This window comes from Lates calcarifer, linkage group LG5 (assembly GCF_001640805.2).
Source record: "Lates calcarifer isolate ASB-BC8 linkage group LG5, TLL_Latcal_v3, whole genome shotgun sequence".
In the NCBI taxonomy this organism is placed as follows: domain Eukaryota; kingdom Metazoa; phylum Chordata; class Actinopteri; family Centropomidae; genus Lates; species Lates calcarifer.
In genome coordinates, this window is record NC_066837.1 from 19,339,048 (window position 1) to 19,361,388 (window position 22,341).

The 22,341-nt window shown below is 40.9% G+C and overlaps 3 protein-coding genes and 1 non-coding gene across 4 annotated transcripts in view; 1 reads left to right on the top strand and 3 right to left on the bottom strand.

Moving 5' to 3' along the window:
* Nucleotides 1-7,572, bottom strand: part of LOC108875761 (nucleosome-remodeling factor subunit BPTF) — a 43,862-nt gene extending 36,290 nt beyond the window's left edge. The window contains 3 exon segments of the mRNA XM_018664878.2: nt 2,242-3,064; nt 5,664-6,539; nt 7,381-7,572. Coding sequence (XP_018520394.2) covers nt 2,242-3,064; nt 5,664-6,539; nt 7,381-7,450 — 1,769 coding nt within the window. The 5' untranslated portion in view covers nt 7,451-7,572.
* Nucleotides 7,573-7,655: 83 nt separating this feature from the next.
* Nucleotides 7,656-7,737, top strand: trnas-aga (transfer RNA serine (anticodon AGA)). Its single transcript has one exon. It is a non-coding gene; the product is annotated as a tRNA-Ser (tRNA).
* Nucleotides 7,738-8,199: 462 nt separating this feature from the next.
* nol11 (nucleolar protein 11) lies at nt 8,200-16,634 on the bottom strand. The gene is made up of 18 exons (XM_018664870.2): nt 16,456-16,634; nt 15,832-15,945; nt 15,250-15,306; nt 14,881-15,029; nt 14,586-14,643; nt 14,204-14,345; nt 13,347-13,553; nt 12,867-12,943; nt 12,277-12,400; nt 11,967-12,058; nt 11,522-11,587; nt 11,217-11,401; nt 10,856-10,981; nt 10,336-10,587; nt 10,019-10,097; nt 9,708-9,800; nt 9,126-9,233; nt 8,200-8,930 (listed from the first exon to the last, which is right to left on the bottom strand). The coding sequence occupies exons 1-18, from the start codon at nt 16,600-16,602 to the stop codon at nt 8,817-8,819; spliced, it is 2,190 nt and encodes a 729-aa protein (XP_018520386.1). The 5' UTR covers nt 16,603-16,634; the 3' UTR covers nt 8,200-8,816.
* Nucleotides 16,635-17,233: 599 nt separating this feature from the next.
* On the bottom strand, nt 17,234-21,863 carry LOC108875760 (beta-2-glycoprotein 1). Its single transcript, XM_018664875.2, has 8 exons — nt 21,640-21,863; nt 21,033-21,209; nt 20,651-20,747; nt 20,171-20,247; nt 19,778-19,966; nt 18,689-18,868; nt 18,058-18,255; nt 17,234-17,777 (listed from the first exon to the last, which is right to left on the bottom strand). Exons 1-8 carry the CDS (start codon nt 21,713-21,715, stop codon nt 17,713-17,715), a joined length of 1,059 nt encoding a protein of 352 aa, XP_018520391.1. The 5' UTR covers nt 21,716-21,863; the 3' UTR covers nt 17,234-17,712.
* Between the last annotated feature and the right edge of the window lie 478 nt (nt 21,864-22,341).

Below are 22,341 nucleotides of genomic sequence, written 5' to 3' on the forward strand. Positions count from 1 at the left end.
TGGCTCAGGTTTTCCCAAACAACAACAACAACAACAGCAGTTCAGAGCCAGTGCACACGACTGGCTGTTAGGAGCATCTTGGAGACACTGGCTGTCCATGTTGAAGAGAATTCTCGACTGATGTTAAAGCTACAAATTGTGTTAAACAAATGAAACAATAGAAGCATTTATACAGAGTGAATAATCATGCTGAGTGGGGCTGGATGACATGATTAAAATCAATATCATTAAACATATTTTTGATACTGATATATGTAGCAAATTCTTCAAATATCTTAACTACTATGTCATAAATGTTTTTGGTTGCTTTTAGTTACTCTTTGCTTGAAATCATTAATCTTCACACGGACACTTGAGTTTATGTAGCAGCAGCTATAGAGTGGCATATTTGACAGCTTTTTGCTCAGCGTGATCCATGCCCAGGGACTATAAAGCCTGAGGCCGTGTAACAGTACTGTCTATTCAGCATCCTTCCAGAACTTCACTGGAGGCCCGCGCACGCGGCGCACACACACACACACACACACACACACACACACACACACACACACACACACACACACACACACACACACACCTGAACTTTGTGCACATCCATCCAGTTAAAAAACTATTTTCCTGCTCAAATTACTTGTGCACACACACACAACCTCTGAAGGGACACTGAATATCAGCACCTGCTGGGGGCCAATTTGGTGAGCAGTTCGTAGCAGAAAAAGAAGAGAGGTGGTGAAATGCAGCGATGACAAACCTCAGGCCACCTACCCTTATAAATCTTATACTGTTCAAGTGATCCATGCTCCTTTATGGTTTATGTAGCAGGCCTTCTGCTGCTGCTGACCCAGCACACATACCATCTGTGACAGCTCAATACCAAGATAATTTGCTAACATACAGGACCAATACTGCTGATGGTCAGGTTATGTTAGATACTATGGAGGGATGCAGTTATTTTGGGTTTATTAAACAGCAGGTCTACCAATATGCAGATCTGTACTCCTCTGCAAGCCTTTAATTAAACCTGTGGTATGCTAAGATCTCATTGCGTTTTGTCACTGAGAGCTGTCACAATATTCAGTCCTGTATCCTGTTTCCTGACTGTCTGCCACTACATAATAGTTTGAAACACAGCATATGGAACTTGTTTGTTGTAATAGTCCTACAATAGTGTATTATCTGTTCTACAAATCTATTCTCATTTAACAAATCTGTGGTATGAATGTTTGACTTTTTAAGTGCTGGCCTATGTTTTTCAAGTGACACAGTTCATTTGTAGTTCAGTCTGAATGGGTCACTGCAGGTCATTCAACCTAGCTTCATTACTTTCCTCCAGACCTGGGTGGGCTCAGAGTGGACAGGAGCCTGGCTCTGGACTCTAGGCAACTCTTATGGGATGGGAATTTTATTTGATATCAGCTAACACTGACAGTTTTCTGTGGTTAAGCAATACTGTGTAAAATATTCTGGCGCTAACATGGGGATTAACCTCTGACAACAGTCTTTTATGAATGGAAGGTGTGTGGGGGGGGGGTCAAATGCAGGCTGAACACATGTTCAGTAAAGCACAGGTCTTTTAAATCAAATTGGTATCATTAATGTCTTGGATTAGCAAGGAGACTACAGGCTATATAAAGCCAGCCACGCAGAGCTTCACAGACATTGTAACATTACATGGAGTATCTCGAGAAGATCACAGTTCTCACAATTGGCAATCTTCAGATAAGTGCTTGGGACAAAGTAAACTGACCCACAGATAATGTGGTGCATCAGCTGCACAGACAGCAGCTACAATATCACATCAGGAATGAGCAAAGAGGAAATTACAGAAATAGTGGCCATATCGCTCTTCCTTATGGTGTTGTTTGTAATTGTACAAGCAGATGATTTGTGGTATTCTTTACTACAAATTTGCTATGAAAAGGACACTGCTTTTCTGCTGATTACCCTCACTGTGTGAGTTGGTTGTGTGTTGGTAGTGTACTGTAACTGTGCTACTCTTCTGGCAAGGACCCTCTTTAAAAAAACAAGGCTAATGAAGATCAAACAAACTTGCTTCACAGAATCACTAAGTCCTAATCAAATGTTTTAAGTGATATTTGGATATTTTGGATGTTAACTTTGTTAACTTTAACTTTGTTGTAAATGGCATATTATCAATGTTCAGGAGTGTAACAAGATTCAGTCACTCATACTGACACCTCTAATGTTGAATCACACATAAATGAAACATCGTAAACTTACACAACAACGCGGCGGTTCAGGAACCAGTATTTGCGGTGGTGTCGGTCATAGCCGACTGGCAGTTGACGAATGAACGGCCTGCTCTTCTGAACTTCAGGGATGCAGTCCGCAACACCAGGTACCTTGTGTGCTACACACACTTCGCACTGCCACTCGTCCTCCGGCACTTCCTGCAGCGGCGGCTTCACACACTCCAGATGGTAAACGGCTGAACATGTCTCGCAGCACAGCAGGTCACCAAGACGATGACACACCCTGCAGTGGTCATCATAGGCAACCACCCCTTCTGACATAAGCTCCTCCCGGGCAATATTTGTCGCCAAGAACTGGTCCACCAAAAACTGAAGAACTTTAATTTTGCTTTCCAATGGTTCATACGGATAATCCTCACCCTCCTGGAAGGGCAGAATATGCCGGTACTCCGGGTCACTCTCACAGTACGCCCGCACCACCTCTGGCCAAGTCATACCATCCACAAAATACAGAGTGGAGTTAACGGAGTCCTTCACGTCAGCAGGACCAAATGTGGTGTTGGAAGTGTCCTCTTCTCTGAGAATAGCTTTGAGCAGGGAGATGTGGGTCTCTGCCAGCAGCGTGCACTGCTCCTGGCTGGCCAAAGCTGCACAGAAATCCTCAAAGCGGAACGGAGAGAGCCGCAGCACTGAGCCAAAGTTGCGGAGGACCTCGTAGACGGCAGAAATATTGAGGAGTTGTGAGGTAGGAACCAAGAGGTCCTCGGAGGACTTGGGAAGCTCCAATGGAGGAATGTCCTTTGCCTCAAGGATGGGAGACCGCGGTCGCATAGCCCGACTCCTTCTCCGGCCTGTGAGAAATGAAAAGAGCCAGGAGATGAGGGAGAGAAGGGAAGCACATAAACAAAGGGAAAAAATTAAAAGGTGATGTAAACCACTTCAAGCACTGTGTGTCTACTCTTTACAATAAATGGAAAGTTAACAGACAGTAACTCTAAGCATGTGAAATACATATATTTTGAAGTGTCCAAACATGACAACTATAAGCATTTTCATGAGATACACACAGTATACCCCATGTTTAAGTCAGTTATTAGTCAGTGCAACCTAATGCCTGAACTTATCAGCATCCTTGATGTCTCTCTGAACTGTAGTCTCTGATGTTGGAACAGCACAGTGCTTGCAACAATGCAGGCACTGGGAGGGTACCCCTGGGCTGAACAGTCTGGGTAGATTCCCTCTTCCAGCTTGCCTGGTGGTACTTGGGGATCCCCCAAAGTGCCACTGCATACTCAAAGAACTCAAACCCAACTAAATCTAACGTGCCGTCCCTTCCAGATTCTACAAAGGACTAGTGGAATGTCTAATTTGGGGGAATCACAAGCTAGTGCTGATATGAACGGGGTTATTTGTAATACAGTGTGACAGTGTGGACATGACATTAGAAGAGGTAAACAAGAACATTCTTGTCCCAAGACAATAAGCTAAGTACTGCCTCTGTTTCTGCAAGAGAAATATATGCATATGTTGCAGCATAACTGCTGTACCTGTGTATTCCCCCTGGACTGTGCAATTCTGTGTACATTAGCCTTGCATCATTCATTACTGAACACAGTAATGCGGAATAAGCCTGTATTTAAACTTGATCTGAGTGGGTCAGTTTAGGTCGTCTGACCCAGCCTCATGACCCTGCTCCTGACCAGGTTTATTCACAGTTTGTAAAATTAGCATTATATAGTAGATATCGCTGTGCAACTCTAGCTTTCTCATGAGCATCTTCTGTAACATCCCTGTGGAGTGCAAGTTCCTGCATTAACTTTTCATAAGGAGACTGAATAAACAAATCCTATAAAATTACACCACTACAACTGCACTGTCTGCCATGTTGTATCTTCCCTGTAAACACTGCAGCAAATAAATTGGACAAAGATAAATTGGATTTTGCTTTATTTTTAGGAAATGTATTTATGTTGGGCCTGGTATGATTGGCTGGTTTAGCAGTGATGTGTAATCAGAGAAACTGATGCGACTACAGCAGCAGAAATGGCTGTTTCACAAATGGTGATGGCAAGGAATTAACCTGTGACAGCAGTAGGGTATGAATAGGTGAAACAGGGGTTGATGGTGGGTTTATTGTTCAGAATCAAACACAAAGTTATGTGTACGTGCATGCATTGTGTTTGAAAACAGCAGGGACATATGTGCCTATGTGCCATGACAGTTAAAGCATCGTAATGTTTGTCTGTCTGTCACCAATGGTCTTATGAAAGACCCCTCTCACTCTGCTGCACAATACTTCCATGTTCACATGTCTTTAGAAAAATCAGACAGCCTGACCACTGGAAGTTGAGAGGTATGTGTGTAATCCCTGAACCACTTAAATTGCAACTAAGCCGGACCAGAGAGTTGTTAAGTGTGTACAGCGAACAAATCAAGAAATACAGTCTTCACATTTGTTTTCCCCAGAGAACATTTCTGTTTCAAAAACATATTTATAAATGCACATAACACTCAAGTCTGGATCACCATTGAACTATTTTTCTAATCCTATTTAGAATTACTTCTAGTGGCTGGGCCACACTACCGCCAGTACATTAATTTACATAACATGATCTGTCAATCGGTTTTTGCAGACACAACTTTAATAACGTGACTGTTCATAACTGGGAACGTGATGGACCTAACTTGCACACCTGATAAACATTAAGAGTGGTTACTATGGTAACGGTGTACCGCGTAATACTGTAATGAGGCGTTTGCAACAAGTGAAAAAAGAGCGCCTCTCTTCAAAACAAAGGCCTGTCAAACTCATTTAGCAGCATTAAGTCACTAAAATATGTCGTCTGAAATCGAGCTCGAAAAAGTACGTATCTATTGACTTTGCATAAAAAATACAATGATTATCATTTATGTAATGGGTAATACTTCAATTAAGTACGAAGCTTGAAAATAACTATGAACTGTCAGATAGCGGTTAATGGGGAACAATGTTTACAAACTACGTATTTTGATAAAGCGTAGTTCACATAGTAAAAAGTGCACGTACTATACTTTCGCATAACTAGAAAAGCTGAATGAATGAAATGAATGGAAAGTAGCAAACGCAGTCTATACATCTTGTTTCTCATTGTGTGTGTGAAAACACGTAACTGAGTTGCTAATGAAAAAAGGTCCGGTAAGAAAAAAGGGGGTAGGAATTCTTCATTATAAATTGACAACAAAAATGTGCTGATCCCGCAAAAATTAAAAACGTGAGAGCCGGTTGAAGCGTGGAGCAAATCTGCAAGCCAGCGGCCAGCAGAGCACACGGTAAACAAAGGCCTGTTTCTGAGTGCAAGCTCCATTTTGAACAATGCGGCTTCGTTTCTGTACTGAGCTAAAAATAAAATGATCACTTTTGGTAATGCAAACATGCTTTGCTAAAGTGCGTGCACTTGCAAACGAACGTACCTGGGGTGCTACCGAGCGTGCTGTGGCTCCTAAAACTACTCTCGGTACAGTAGCTGGCATCATCATCATACGGTAGTTCCTCCAGATAGTCAGAGTCGTTTCCCAAGGCCTCCTCTTCTTCAAGATCCGACGAGGGGTTGTCGTTCAGGAGTTCATCTTCGTCTGACCTGTAGCTTAAATTATCATCCTCCTCGTCGCTGTTGTCGTCGTAGACCACCTTGGTTTGAGGCCGCCTCACCCCGCCTCTGCTGCCGCGGCCGCCTCTCGACCCCCTGCCTCTCCCTCTGCCTCCTCTGCCCCGCGATGCCGCGGCCGCCGCCGTGATGGAGGCTCCAACTTTCCTGCGGCCCCGGGACGAATGAAAGTTCTCTCGGCCGGAGATTTCTGTATCCACCTCGGCTGAGCCAGTGCCGCAAACGCCGCCACTTCCTCCCCGTCCCCGACCCCGTCCTCTGCCTCTTCCCCGTCCACGCATCCCTCTATTCCTGCCGCCCCGCGAGCCGCGGACTGGCCCGGGTGAACCTTCCCGCATCACGGCTGCTTGTTTGGGCGGCCTTCCTCTTCTCCCCCTCATTGTAGGAGAGAGTCTCTTCTGTTCCGCTTCAATCTCGGTGCTTGAATGAGCCACGCACACCGGAGAAAAACGGGGTAGAAAAAAAATTGTGGATCTGGCGACGGTTTCCGATAAGTCCCCGCCAAGCCCCGGTCTCAATTTCAGGGCGGAAAGCTCAAACTGAATGGCCGGTGTCCCGCTCTGGGTCGCCTGCAGACGCCATTTTTCTTCTCGGCTCTCCCTCCGTTGAAAACACAGCAGGCCCCAGAGCTGCGTCAAGTTACACGCAGATAGAGTGGTGGTACTGGAAGTACAGTGCCTTCCTTTCAAAGTAAAAGCAAGGAAAACGTTTAGAAAATATATAATAATAATAAATATCTTGGTGTACAGGACATAACATAAGTACAAGAGCCGATCATATTTATTATTTGTGTTCACAGCGGCAATTTAAATAATCAAAAAACGAGCTTTTGACGTCTTCGTTTTAACGACCTCACTGTCGGGGAGTGGGAAGTGTTGCTTTATTCTCTAACTTGACCGAGTTACTTGACGAGGCCTGAATAGATGCGAGGTCACGTGATTCACTATTCTACAATAGACGCAATTGCCGTGCTAGTTCATAAAATTAGTTATCCATGCAAACGCTGTCCGGCAATAGTGTCTTATTAGCGCTGGCCGGTCTTACAAGGTGGTTTTGGTCACAGGTGGGTCGAGTGTATTCAGTAGAACACCATCGTTTATTTCGGCCCTGTCGCCATCATCGTCGCAGCAATGCGAGGCGAGAAGATAAGCATACGTCCGACATTGAGCACTGTTACACGGACCTAAATAAGTCCTCGTAAAAGTTAACGGCGCACAAATTTTAAGCTTTAAAGTGGCGTGAATGTGTTAACTGCTGTAAATTATTACTTGATCAAATGCATCTTACACAGTGTTCAAATTACTCATTAATAATAACCATTCATATATCTGGCTCAATTTACAATCATTTCAGTAAACCTAACTGTTATAGAGTCAGGAGCGATGCCGAGCTCCTGTTCAACAAACACACTATGATCTCTTGCAACACTGAGCCCACAATAACCCAGTAGCGGGTAGTAGTAAGTGAAACATCGTGATCCGGTGGCCCGCAACACCCTCACTTTTACCTTTATTAAGACTTACCCTTTGGGCTTGACGTGCTGTCTTTAGATACGTTAGAATTGATATAAATTTTTGAGGTTTTCCGCTGCATTCATTTGCTTTCCTTTCCTTAATCCTACCTAAGCCTAGCTTCTTCAGCAGTAGAAAAAACACAGCACAAGTAGCTAGTTAGCCGGTTAAACACAAGGAAATCTCTATCTGTCTGCTGCTATCGCAGGATAATTTCATAAACCAATGTGGTGCGAGCCATATCTGTGAATGTTTATAGGGATACCAGAATCCCTTTTAGTACAACAGTTGTCGTGGCCGAGTGGTTAAGGCGATGGACTAGAAATCCATTGGGGTCTCCCCGCGCAGGTTCGAATCCTGCCGACAACGTAGTGGTTTTTTGTTGGTGATTACAACACTTGGGAGGGAAACAGTCACAGTGTAAACATACATACCAATTAATAACTTAGTAAGCTAAAGAGAAACAAAGCAACCCAAAAGCAAAAAAAAAAAACGTACCGCGTACCACGTGGCATAAAATGTAAACCAGCACCTAACATTTTTCCATCAATATAGCAATTAGCACAGTTTCTTAGCTGTTGGATTTACTCTAACCGCTTGTACACTTTTATCTCTGCCCTCATAACCCTCCCCAAAAAAGTCCAAATGTTTTACTGTAGGTAATCTGTATGGGTGATGTGTTCCTGTTCCAAGTACAACTGATGTGTCAAATGTTAGGTGTATCACATCAGCTCAGTGTTTTAAGGACCTAATACTACTACTGCCAATAAACAACTAAAATATTAATATGAAATAAATAAAACAATTAAAAAAATAAATCACAACACTAACTTCCATGAATCCAACACTGATTGACTGTGCTTGTATGTGAGCTTGATCTTTTAATAAAAATAAAACATTCACACGTGGATTAACAATTTTCTCATTGTTATATAATTGCATTCAACACAAAAAGGCTTTCCTGTGGAAAACCCAGTACAGTCACAGTTGAGAGATTTACACATATTCTGCTGTGTTGGGACAAATACAGAATACAGCCATTCACTCTCACCAGTTACATATTCAAAGGCAGAGTCCTGTTATGAATGTTAAAAACCTTGACCACACTGCTGGTATTAGGTTGCTTTTGCATCTATTTTACAAACCTATCATCAACCAGGTTGAAACATGAGCAGAGTGTAAATTAATCATGCAATTCATGTTGACTGAATGGGCAAATTGTCATTGGCTTGAACAAGTTTAAAACACTGTTCATACACATCTGCGAGTTAATTCAACGTCTAACAGTAAAACTCATGCAGCATGAGTTCTGACAGCTGGTGGCATCTGTGCCAAAAAGCACTTAAAATATCAGTCGAGACATGTAAACAACCCCAAAACCACTTAAGGTGAAAAGTTGGAAGGAGACAATATGCTCGAAGATTTATTAAAAGTATTCTGTACACATTCTAAAACAGTTCAATGATTTCAATGGAGTATTGTCCCACGTCCTTATTCACTTTCATCTTGTTGAGCTCCTGGAGGCTGCCCTCGATCTTTCCAAGCTCAGAAACCAGTCTCACCTGAGGACACAAGAAAGCAAATTGGTTCAAATTCTTTCCCAGATACAACTTTTTTTTCCCCTGCTAAAACTGCCATACTGTACTGGCTATTATAAACAAAGTCTCCACACAACTACAGTAACAGAGTCTCACAGAATGAACATTATCAAACCCACATGCAGCCGGTTAGAGAGCAGACAAAGGGGAGACTGTTACCTGAGACTTGACAAAGCTGTGGAGGTTCAGCAGTAAGCCTTTGGCCTCTGGAGTCATCACGAGCACTGTGAAATGTGCATCCAACACCAAGCATACCCAATCCATGATCTACAATCAAATGTAAAGAAAAAGTTAGAAGTGTTAACAGTGTGTGAGGTCTGGGAGTTTCTTGAGAAATTCTGTCTATCACGACAGCAGTGATTTTACATGTTAGATATCAGAAGGTTCTAAAAATGATGGGGAAACTAAAAATAAATGTGATTTTTGAGATCAGGCCATATTGGCAAATCACACTGTGGCTCTATTTCTTTGAGCCTATCTCATTATAACCCTCCATCTCTTAACACCAATATATGCGCTGTGGCTTGCACTGAATTCAGTCTGCACACACTCAGGTTAAAATAAAAGTCTGATAAAAGTCTGACCTTATCTAGATTTGAAAATACGTCAGCAAAGTGAGCGAATACTTTTTTCCCATGCCTCCAGCTTTGTCACACAATGTGTCCTGCTGTGACAGAAACTACCTGTACTCCTATGTCAAGTGTGGGCACCCTCATTATCTAGTTTGACACTGATACAGACCTGAGTCAGACTTGGTGATCTCAATCCATGCATCTGTGGGAAAGCATCTTGGGAATATTTCAGGTAGAGGAACTGCAGATACTGGAGGAAAAGCTGATTGGATGAGAAAGAAAATTAACATTATAAATGCAGGACCTATGGTTGGACTGGCTAAGAATCTGACAAGTTACAGACCATTACACATGTAGCATGAAATTAAGTATGTCTACTATAACTATCACTGGTTTAACCTGAATACAAATGTTGGTAAATTGTAACTACAGTTAACACATGATGAACTCCCACAATAACCCAAACTATCTGTTACTTACAACAACATGCTGGGAGGAGAGATCTTTTAGGTGTGGGAGGAGGAAATTGTCGCTGTACGCCGTCTGCAGAACCTCGTTTCTTTACAGCTTGAGTTAAGATCTCATACTTTTGAAATTGACCTATGGTTTTCTTCCTGACTACTGTACCTTTTTACTTTATAACTTTTTTTTTCTTTTTTTTTTACTAATACATAAAATGTGAAGCAACGGAGGATACAAGGTATAAAAACAGACGAATGTTCAGTTGAGTGTGAAAGCTGCTTCACAGACAGAATGGTGAAATGCTGCATTTGAGTGACTACGCATTAGGAGGATACAGTAGAACAGCCTTGTGTAATCCCATGGGACAGATCAGTTCTGATGGAGCTGTGGTCGTCTTCTTGTCCTCCGCTCCGGTCTTTATGACGTCACCACCTCCGCTGAGGGCGTCTGAGCGGTCCTCGTCGTAGGAGGTGGGGCTAAAACCATTCTGCAAGCCAACCTGACCACGCTCTCTAGAGATGAGGGTTTCCATGAAGGAGACGCTGTCAGGATCCAGGCTCGCTTTCTCTGCATCGGTGTCTGGCATACTGCAAGATGAAGGTGCAACCGCACACTGTTATTTTATCAGTTTATATTACACCAAGTCAGGCTAATGATCTAATCATTAAACAATGCAGGATATTATCTACATCAACACTTCAATCACCTGTTGGAAGCCACTAGTTGCATAATTTGAAAAATGTATTACTTTGGTGCCCCCCTGTGGTTGTATCAAAGGACACTGGCAGAGGCATCAATTCATGCCTGTGTCATAAAACCATCAGTTAACATACTTTATAAAAATGTTCATTTTACCTGATAAAGGCCTTGAGGCAGGCACAAGTGACAGCCTCAGGGATGTCAGGGAAGAACTGCAAACAGAGCTGACAGAGAAAATAATCCTTCTTCTCCAGGGCCAACAGCACAAGGTCTGGACACACACTGTAGAGGAATATAATGGTAAGTGGTCACATATAACAGAAATAATAGTTGATTTACTGGTTGTTGTACAATTTGTGTTTACCACATCACTGCAACAGCAGTGCAAACCATCGCATTTTCATTCAATGGCAGGTTTTGGTATTTACCAGAGTATTAAAGTTCAGGAATACTTTCTGTAGAATAAATTCCTAGATACATCATTTTAATCTTTCAGTTAATTCCTGGTCCTACTGACCTGTGGCAGAGGCACTGAGTGTGTACTAGCTGTGCCAGGGTGCTAGGGGTGTAGAAGGCTGGATCAGTCAGGCTCCGGGACACAAGGACTGATACTAGCTGCCCTACTGAAGGCTGCAAGTCCTGGATGTCTGATCTGGAGAGAAGCCCTTCCACTTCTTTCTCGACATCTTCTACTGGTGCTGTCTAATTTGGGAAAATAAAATATTTTGTTAATTACTATAGGTTAGAATTTGTCAACCTAGTTATGTGAAAGCATGCAGATTCAGTATGTTGCTATTGAGCCATGAAAAATGTCATTTTTACCTTGATGAGCTCCAGAACTTGGTCAGTTGTTAAACTAGGTGTTGATTGAGTTTTACGGCTCATTCTCTGCATGGAAAGAAGAGTAAAATTTATTTGGTTTGCCATTATAGATAACACTACAAATACAGTAACAAATCCTACACAATACAATGCAGTTGTTTTTTAGCAGTATAAATTTAGCCAAGTTACATAACTTAATACATTTTGTGAATGATGCACCACCGTTTCAGGCAGCAACTACTGTAATTCACAATTTGATATGGAGGCAGTGTTAATTAGTATAATGAATAAAGTTCTTTGGAAACACTGTTGGTCCGACACTGTAAGCCCAATTGGGGTTAATGCACTAGCAATTCATGCAGCAAAAAATCTGGCCTTGTTGTAACTAAGTAATTTGCCTTCTTTTGCCTTGAAAACTCATTTAAAACACAGTTAGCCAACATACCGTCTTCCTGGTCTCTACTGTTCTGGAGGGCTGAGCTTTCTCTCCATGCAGAATGTTATTCCAAGATGGTACGGAGGCTGGAGCTTTGGACTCTGTGGCAGTTAGAAAAACACATAGACTTGACTATCAGTGCTGTAGCGTCAGTTGGGACAACTGACCACATGACTGAACATATGATAAAATAATATGTTACTGCTGTATTAATTACTTGTGCTAAATCAGGCACACAGGTTTAGTAGGTTACAGGCTTGTGTCTTGTGTATGTCATTTGTTCTTTTACAGTCACAGTACTAAAACTGTTTTAGCTCACCTTCAGTCTTGGCCTGCTTTAGCTTTCCCAGTGCAGAGGCCAGGGAAGATTTGGGGCAAACAAATGGTATAACAGAGAGGGTTTTCCCATGTGGAATGAATAATTTGTTGGAATAACACCAAAGCTAAATCGGAGAGAGAAGAACATGAATACAAATTGGAATTCCTGGTACACATAAGCATGACACAGATAAAACAGACTGCCCAACCAGTCTATTTATGTGTCTATTTTAAGATTGTAAACTGCCATAAAGTTGTGAGGAGGGACAGTGAGCCCCATCACAGTGGAGTGCAGGCACAATGCTCTACCAAAGTCATACAGTCCTCCATCAGCACCCAGCAGCTGGAAGGACAGGGAACCTTGGCATGCAGTAATAACAATGAGGGAAGTCTGAGTGGGTGGATCATGCATACTTCAAATGTCAGCAACTACAGCTCATTTACACACTGATGATTGTGTATGAGCTCTAAGGCCCAGCCATTGACATGGCTAAAAATCATTATCAGTATAATGTTTCATCTGCTGATTATGAAACAAGAAACATTAGAAAACTTAATATTTTAATATTTAATACACCAAAGCATCCCTACCTGCCCGTAGATTTTACCCGCCATCTCTTTTCCTGCCTGGAGTGTCTGAAAATTGGTATTCCAGATGCAGAGAAAGTCTGAAAAAAATCAAAGACAGAGCCATTCAGGAACACACACAGACACTGGAGTCACATGGCTTCATCGCTCTCATAGATTTATTCTGACAACATGATCCACATGGTCAGAATTTAATGCAGCTCCAGACTACAGTATTGTTGGCCTTAATTTCAGTTCTAATAATTTTTGGACCTATAAACTCTTCTTCAGTGTCAGTAAACAAAATTCCCTGTTTATATGTGGAGATCATACATGCATCATAAATTGAATTCAGGTCAGTCAGACACCTTAAAAACCTTTTAAAACGTGCTCTAAGCTTGTATCAAGTGATGCTTGCTTTTCTACTTTTCTTAGATTTCTAGTGTGAACTTTTCATACCTAAAACATTTGGGACACAGACAGGTGACTGGCTGTTTACTGTACCTTTACCAGCTCCAGCAGAGGGATGTGGAACCCCCACGACAGCTACATGGGCTTCATCCAGGACCATGGCCGACGCTGCCTCCAGCAGGCCCTCGCCGACAGGGAGACTCAGCAGCAGGCTACGGGGGAGCGGGAGGGCCTGAGTCCCCTCTTCAGTCCCCAGGCCCCGCACAGAGACCACACTCTGGTACACATGACCGTTAGGGTCTGGATGGCAGGAAAATGAAGAGCCACAAAAAGGTGAAAAGGATTATTGTTTATCTCAAGCAGCTAAGGGCACAAGGTCCTGAATTAATCCTTTCAATCAAGATTATGCTTTATATGTTACTCCCTGAATCAGATGGACACTTGTGTGTTCAAGAGGGTATTGAACTCTGTGTGAGCAAAACCACAACTCAAACTGTGAAACACTTGTAAAGAATTCACATTCACTCTTTCATACACCCACTGATTTGCTGTTGGCCTTTCTGCCCCTAGTGGCCATTAGTTGGCTTGTCAATATCTGCTGATAATAACATACTGAACCAGGATCGTTCACTTCTCTCTGCAGTAATCCTGAACTGCGCAGGGTGTCCTGTCCATGTCTGATCTCCATTAGTGGTACTACTGCACCAAATTTAAATGGTGCACAATGGTGGTTCTGGAGAGCACCAGTTCACATGTCCTTTACTGCAAACCTCCTACGTACAAAGCAGCAAAATTGGCTAGCACAGTCAGCAATTAAATGTTATTTCACTGCCTTTAGAAATTCATGTCACCCACTGTGTTGAGCCCATTTTCATTCCCAGGTCCATGAAACTTGCCTGTGCTGTCAAATACCAACACTAAAGATATTTTAACAGGAAATTCAGGCTTACAGAGATAAAGAAGGTGGATGTGTTTATCCCTGTAGGAGGCAGAGAAGCTGAGCGGGCCAAGACCAGGCTCTTCTCTCTCCAGCCGATACCTCTGTAGGGTGTTGGGGTTCAGTCTCTGCAGGTAGAGGAAATGATCCCCTTTCTGTGGAAAGACAGTAACAGCCATTTAAGGCAAAAGGGTATTTAGTAACTAAGAGTTCACACTGATGCCTGTGGAGAAAACAAAGACAGACTAAATTATGTTTGACTAAATTCATGTCGTTCACATGCAGGCACATAAACATGCCACTGACTTAATTGTCTTTATGATACAAGTCCAATGAATACCTAAAATCAAATTAACTGAACTGTGTTGAAAGCCAAACATTTAAAATGTATTTACCTGTTCAGTTGTGAAGATGACAAACTGCTGTGTCTCTGCCACTATGTTGGTGCTCCACCTAAAGACAAAAGGAAGACTCATTAAAATGGCACAAGGAAATGACAGGTCAAACTGCAGCACAACATTAGCAATCAGGTTATTCTATTTTGTTGTCTGCATCAAAATTGGGAGATGTAGCCTTATAATAAATATTAACTGATGAAATGTAACATGACTTTGGGGGCAGATTCTGAACCTCACTCTGAGGACACAACACAAAGGATTCACTGAGGTTGTAAGGCATGATGATACTGACCTGATGGCCTCTTCTTGAACCAAGATTTCCTCTATGGGCTGCTGGGGAGCAGAAAGCAGAGAGTCCAGCAGCCTTACAGCTCCTCTCTGGAACAAGACCACGGGCTCCCCTCCATGCACACAGTGGACCCTCCAGACATCAGACGACACCTACACAAAGGAAGCAGGTCTGAGAATGACTTCAGTCTTATTAACAATCAGTGAGTGCTGCACTTATAATGACATTTTTGGCTGTTTGCTCTGCATACTATGGATAAATTTTCAGATTAATGAGTACAATAACGTAGTGTGTTAAATAATCACAGCCAATAATAATACCATGTACAATGTGAGCAGATGTTTTGAGATGAATATCCATGTTCAGACTTACAGTTGCTTTGAAGGCCTTATCTAAGAGAATGTCTTCTTCCTTCCAAATTCTTATCACCTTTAGGACAAAAACAAAAAAGAGAAAAGAACGGAAGAATGGACATTATAAGGTGCCAGATATTTCTGAAAGACCAGCTCTACAGAGACATCTAGGAGTTAATATAATAAAGTAAGATACATATTTGTTTACGATCAAACTATAAAATACAGTAAATACAGTAATAATACAGTATAACAGTTTAAGTACTAAAACTGTGTGCTGGATCGGTGTAACAAAATGGAAGAGGGAAACTGATAATGCAAACCTGGTAAACAAGTGAATGGAAGAACAAAATCATGCAAAATGAAGCAGTGAACTCACAAACACAGTTAGCACAAGTTTATTGAAAAAGCAAGTTTTCCATAATTGCTTTTCAATAAACGTGATGATAAAACTTAGACGATCACTGGCTTTAATTGTACGAAAAATGAAAATAAATGAAAAAGCTTGGTTGATTCATTTTTGTACATTTGCAATCTGACAGCAAGTCGGTGGGGCTCTGTACGAATATGTACAATACAGAAATAGGATGAGAAGTTTTACCCTGTTGTCTGAGACGGCCACATATTCCTTGGTCTGTGAGTTGAAGACTGCTGAGCAGACCAGAGATTGACCTTGTTTGACTGTCCAGCTGCCCAGGGGCTTCTGGTCTGACACCTGTCAGGATCACAAAAGGCAGCAACAGTTAATATCAACCTTTTCTCCAAGACTGTGTTACCAATGGTATCACCGTTTCCCTTTACCTACAGCTTCACTGCTGAATGTAAAACAGGTCGCACAACAAAGAGAAAAAAAAAAAAAGGTCAGGAAGATGGAAGGAGAAAGCTGATATTGAAATGTGCGGCTCTATATCAGCTAATAAATGACCTACCGAGTAGAAGTAATTATTAAGCAAAATGTGTGTGGATACAGCTAACGTTAGCTAGCCTACCTCGCCTGTTTTGGTAAACTAGCATGGTTTTACTGCAAGCTGCGCGACCCTTACCGTTGGTTTTCATGAAAAATGCCTAAAATAACCATCACAGCTGGAAGCTATGTCTCCTCTTGTCTATGATTTCTGTCACTGATGCTGAAAAGAGCCGATAATGCGAACACGAGTGTTACAGGTCGCACTGATCAGCTGGCCCAGGGTAGAAGAGCCTCCTCAAAACAAACACTAAACCCTACCTTGTACAGAGTGACGGATCTGGTTGAGTCCGTGACGACGACATGATCGCTGTCTCTCTCCTGTTCGATGCCCTGAATGCCTGAATGTGATAGATTTTGAGCTGGAACAAGTCCGCACAACGTGTATCCCTCATACAGCGCGGCCATGCTGGACGAGAAGAGTAGAACTCGTAAAATATCGCGAGAATAGACGAAAGCCACCCGGAACCACGAGACTGTGTAGTGCTGCCAATATGTCCACGCTACAGCTACTTGAGGTTGTGTACATTGAATTTAGCCTTAGCTTTTATGTAGTTTCTTGTTGGAATTGAATGTTACTTTGAGTTTGTTACTTGTAACGAATGAAAGAAGAAATTCTTCTCAGTGGTTAAAAAAAAAGAAATTAGGTTGTCAAAATAACTTGTGGCACACTGACTAATTAAATGCTATATCAGCTTGTGCTGACTTGAAGCGACATGATGTTAACACTAAGTGAAATAGTTCAAACATGAAATGCTATGTTATTTTATGGCTGCTTTCAAGAACATGAAAATATTCCACATTTCTTGATGTATTAACCCAAACTCTACAGACAAAAATCCTCCAAATTCATCTTAACATGTGTGTAACAGTATAGATAAAAAACACATATTAATTCAAACCAAACCCCAATAAATGTCTGAATGATGCATATCTATTCACAAATTATAATTACAAAAGCTTACTATACCCTAAGATTTATGAAGTCCATTATGTTACATTCATTCTGAGATTGTGTCATAGGTGTTAGAGATCAAGATATGATTCAAATTTTTATTTGTATAGTGCCAAGTCACAACATACATTATTTCAAGACACTTTACAGAGTAAACAATAACAATTGCAAGCTTAAGGAAAAACCAAATTCCTAGCACAGGGCTGATCCCACTATGGATCTCTATATTCCTCATTTTGTTGAGGACAGTATAGAGGAGGTTTTGTTTATTTGCAGGACACAACAAGAGATTAAAGAGATGTGACAGACCACCTCATAAATGCCTGGTGTATCTTCTCCAAATTCACATTTTGAGAGGTGAAGTAGCGGAACAACACACTTTTAAAGCAGAACCGAGTCAGATAAAATCACGTCTGAAATGTTAAATTTGTAGGAACTGTGTCACATACAACAAAAAGACAGCTTAAGTTAGACCATGTTCTTTATGTTAAGAGACCAGAACACACCCACATGTATTCCATATTACAGTGGCTTAATCATCAGAGAAGCGATCTGCTGCTGTTTCAGCACTGTTGAATTTCTGATGGGAGCGAACTTGAATGAAGGTTATAATCAAGAGAGCCGGGCTCTAAAAAGAGATAGACACACACAGATACACAGAAGAAGTTAGAAAGGGCATAAAAACTGTGAACTATGATTTGACATTCACCAAGTTACAAAGAACAAATTCAAGTCATGTTTATCATTCCAGGAACAGCTCTAGAGAATTATGCCCTGTTGGCCATCTGGAAAAAACAGACGCTTCAGGTTATGAGGTTGAGGGATGATGGTAAGTTAACAAAACTACATGTATATCAATGAGTAAAATAAAACAGATATGTTTTGCTTTTTAATTGCATGTTCCTTACGTTCGAAGCATTCTGGTATTTTGAGTTTTCCATCGATGCACTGGGTTGGAACTGCGTAACCACAGTTATTGACCTTGTTCATGCAGTAGAGTGAGACAATTTCTTTGTGTAAGACTCTGTTAGGAGACAGGTCTTTGATCCAGACTTTTTGGCCTTTGTATAATATCCTTCCTCTCTGTATGCCAACACTGCAAGGAGCTATAAGTCACAAGGAGTAAAAAAGACAAAAACAAATTACACTGGAGAAACTAGTGTTGTGCATTTTGATGAGGCAATAATAATGAAATACATTAACTGATCAGATTGATTTTTAAATGTTAAGCTCTGGTCCCCATGAGTCACTGTCAGGGAATTGTGAAGAATTTAAATAATTTTGTGACTGACAGGTTATTTTATTGTGCTACAGTTCATTAAGGTAATGTTGTTTAATTAGTAACCTTAGCCCTGACCTGATAATCACTAACAAAAGTCACAGAACAACTCAGGAACAGAAATACATTATTTCAAACTGCATGAAAAATGTGAAGAAAATTCCACCTCTATGCCACTCTGTGCTATAAAGGTAAACTCTCAAAAAAACAAACCAAAAACATGAAATGTAAAATGCCTATAATATTAGCTGTGGTTGTACCCTTGCAGGATGGCTTTTCAGACCAAGTCCCATCCTGCTGACAAACAATCTGCAGGTTTCCTTCTAGTACATAGTGTCCAGTGCAGCCATATTTGACTGTTTCCATGTAGTCGTAGTCTCTCTGTTCGTCGGTTGACATGTAGCCTTTGTCAATGTTCTCTGGTGGAGGGCATGTCACCACTGTAAAGAAACAAATTTAGTTCATCCATTACAGAGATAGCTGATGAAAGTGGATATTTCATGTTGTTTTTCTGCTTTTATCATTTGGTTGCTAATTAGAAAAGTGTATTGTAAAATTTCCCCTAAAGATAGTTCTGACCAAATTTGCATCTAATTTATTCTAATGTGTTATCCTTTTCAGGTCCCACTGTTACATAATGGCCTTCTAACGGTGAAAGTGTTTTCTTTCCCCTGCTAGAGTGAGAAATCCACCCATATTCTTTTTTGACTCTCATACAGTCTCATACAGTTATATACAAAAAGACATACAAATGATGATTATTAGATTCATTGGACCAATCACTGAGATTGTGTGATTTAAGTTGAGGTGGATGTCTGCAGTGACTGCAGTTATATTAAGGAATGAAATGTTTTCTTTGGTGTACAGTTTTGGATTGCCCTGTAGTCTCTAGTAAACAGTTAGCAAGACCATATCTAACATCTAAGTCAGAGTAACTTATTCATTTCCCAACTGTCCAATACCTAAATGATGAATCTTTGCTGTACTTATTATGGTCTCAACAATATGTGTATCTTATGGGTCTGACAGCAGCAAAACAGCCTCTAGCTGTCTACTGGACTCACATCTCAGAGTCATTGATTACTTTTCTTTACCCGGAGCAAAGAATAGCAAGCGAAGAAGCAGAACAGGAGTAGTAGAAAAAGAACAGTTTACTTACAAAAATGTGTGCAATTCAATTTTATGTTAGACAAAATGGAAATATGAGCATTTACAATAACACAAAATCAGGACAAACTACATAAGAGGACCTTGCGGTGAGATCGTTCTCCCATATGCTGATATAAGATCAAAAACATTATTAAGAGGTTTGACTCTGAATGGTGAATATGTCTTGCAGTGCATCATACCTTGACATTCAGGTATCTTGGTCCAGGTGCCGCTGGCTGTGCACTCTGCTCTTGCATTGCCAATAAGTACATACGGAGGCAGGCACTTGTACGTCCCTGTGACGCCATAATCAGTTGTGTTCCCTCTTATCCTCTTGTCATAAGTTATCATCCCAAACTGTGGGATCGGAGCGAGACCACAGGTCACAGCTGTGAGAGAGGAGACAGAATACCTCAGTTTATGTTTTGGTACACTTGTACTGTATGTGACTGTGTCTATAAACCATCACAAATTGAGTGATTGTTTTCACTGGCCTACTAATGCCACAGAAAATTTTGCATGAGAGCATCTATACAATAACATCTGTATCTTTATTTTCCTGGTCTCTTAGAGGGATGCAATTGAGTACATACGCTTGCACTCTGGTACTGGTGCACTCCATGTTCCATTGGCTTGGCACACAGCAGCGCTGGCTCCAATCAAAATATACCTGCAGAGCAGCCACCTCATTCAGTCAGTTCATGCTTAGATTGCAAAGACACTGCACACGCAAAATACTTGATAATTGATTCAAATCAAGTAAAATGCATTTGAAGACAGATATTTGTAGATCAGAATGTTAAAATAGCTGTTAAAATAATTTGATGTTATGGACTTCAAAGACTTCCAATTCCAGCATTACATTTTTATAAGGTTCATCTTTACACTCAACTCACAGGATGATATCAGTTGCCAGCAAGGTGACTAAGGGATAAAAGGACAAAATTTGGATTCAAACTGCACTTCAGACACTAACAGCAGCCTCTGCATCTAATTTATCAGGGAATCTCATTCAGGTTTATTAGCAGATTATCTCCAAGGTTATGAAATTCAACTAGATGTTCTTGCTTTACCCTTCTTCACAAGTGTAGTTGATCATACTCTGGTACACAGTATCCTCGTAGTACATTTCTCCATTAGTCAGTGGATCAGGATAGGGACATCGCTTTGCTGCAGGAGAGAACACATAAGAGAACGTGAGTGTAAGTCAAAGTTTTTTTTTTTGTTTTTTTTTACCTAAATATTGACAATACAAATAGTCAAAGAGTATAATTATAAGAATCTGTTAGAAATGGTTCACACTGTTTCACATGCTTGAGAAATATTCCTCCCAAAATGTTTTTTTCTATTTTGTCTCAGCAATACATGAAGTAGTGAGTATTAAGTACAGAAATTTGAAGTACAAGATTTTCTGTTGCAAGACCTTAAGTTCTCACTAGAATAATGGAGACCCACGTAAGCACATTAATTTGGTTTTTGTCCACTGTCCACTTGCGGAGCAAACAATCATCCGAGGGCCCGACACGGGGGTGTACCCTGGTTTACAGGACAGCACTAACTCTGCGCCAGGGTTGTAGAACCTCTGGACCCCATCCATCTCAATGTTGGTACTCAGCTCAGGCCTCATACACACTGCAAGGACACATGGATTTAATGATGATTGTGGACACATTCTCAAACTAAAAAAAAACCTTTGGAGATTTGACAATGTGACAAAGGGAATCAGAAACAGAAAATGTATATAAACATAAAAAATTAAAATCCAAATCTATTTCTGTAAAATGAGTTAAAGTATCTTATACAGACAAGAAAAAAGCTTTTTCTGTCAGCCTCTTGTTAGAAGAACAACAGAAGTGAAACAAATCATTCCAAATACCAGATGAAATGAAATAATCACCTTATATCCCTGTACTTAAAACTAAATATGATCATTACTACTTAAACAAATGCCTCACAAATCTATCTTGTCAGATACTGAGACTGAGCAGTGAAGTAACAAATGTGCATTCATGCAGTTCAAACCAAATAATGTCAAATAAAAGTCAGTAATACCAGCAAATACCATTTTCTTGTTGGGTTGTCACAGTGGTAAGAAATACAAATGAACATAGCAGAGACAAAGTCAGCATGCGTTCCATCCTTGTCTGTGTGCAGACGGTCCTCGGTTCTTTCCTGTGGTCTGCGGTTCAAATACTGAATCTCTGTCCGCTCTCTCACTGCTGTTTGTGTTTCTCTAAAAGTAAATAGATAAGAGCAGCATGAAGTAACTGCTCACTGCTGATCCTCATTTTGTTTGCTGTTTATTTGCTGGCCATTTGCAGTAACAGATTGAAATCCATGTGACATTTTACTGGAAGTGGGAAGCTCCAGCAGTGGACTTTCCCTCCTTGATGCAATATTGTGAAACAGGAACAGAAGACTTTTTCTGCTTGTTTTTTTTTTCTTTTGCACAATTTGTGTATTTAGCCTCATTTTATGTGTTTTTAAATCCTTTATTAAAAGCTTAGCATTATCTGTCAAAACAAAAGAATACAAAGGCATCAGGGCATCACTTAAAATGTAATCTCAGGAGAAATAAACTATAGAGAAGAAAAAAATCTGTTGCTTTCTCTCACATTCACATTAAGAAACACTTGTCCATGCCTTTGTCACCAGAAGACTGGATTACTTTAATACCCTTTTTAGCTAAAAGTCACTCACTGGCTTCAGCTCATTAAAATTACAGCTGTCCCTGTATTGATCAGCTACACTGTCTACCTGTCTA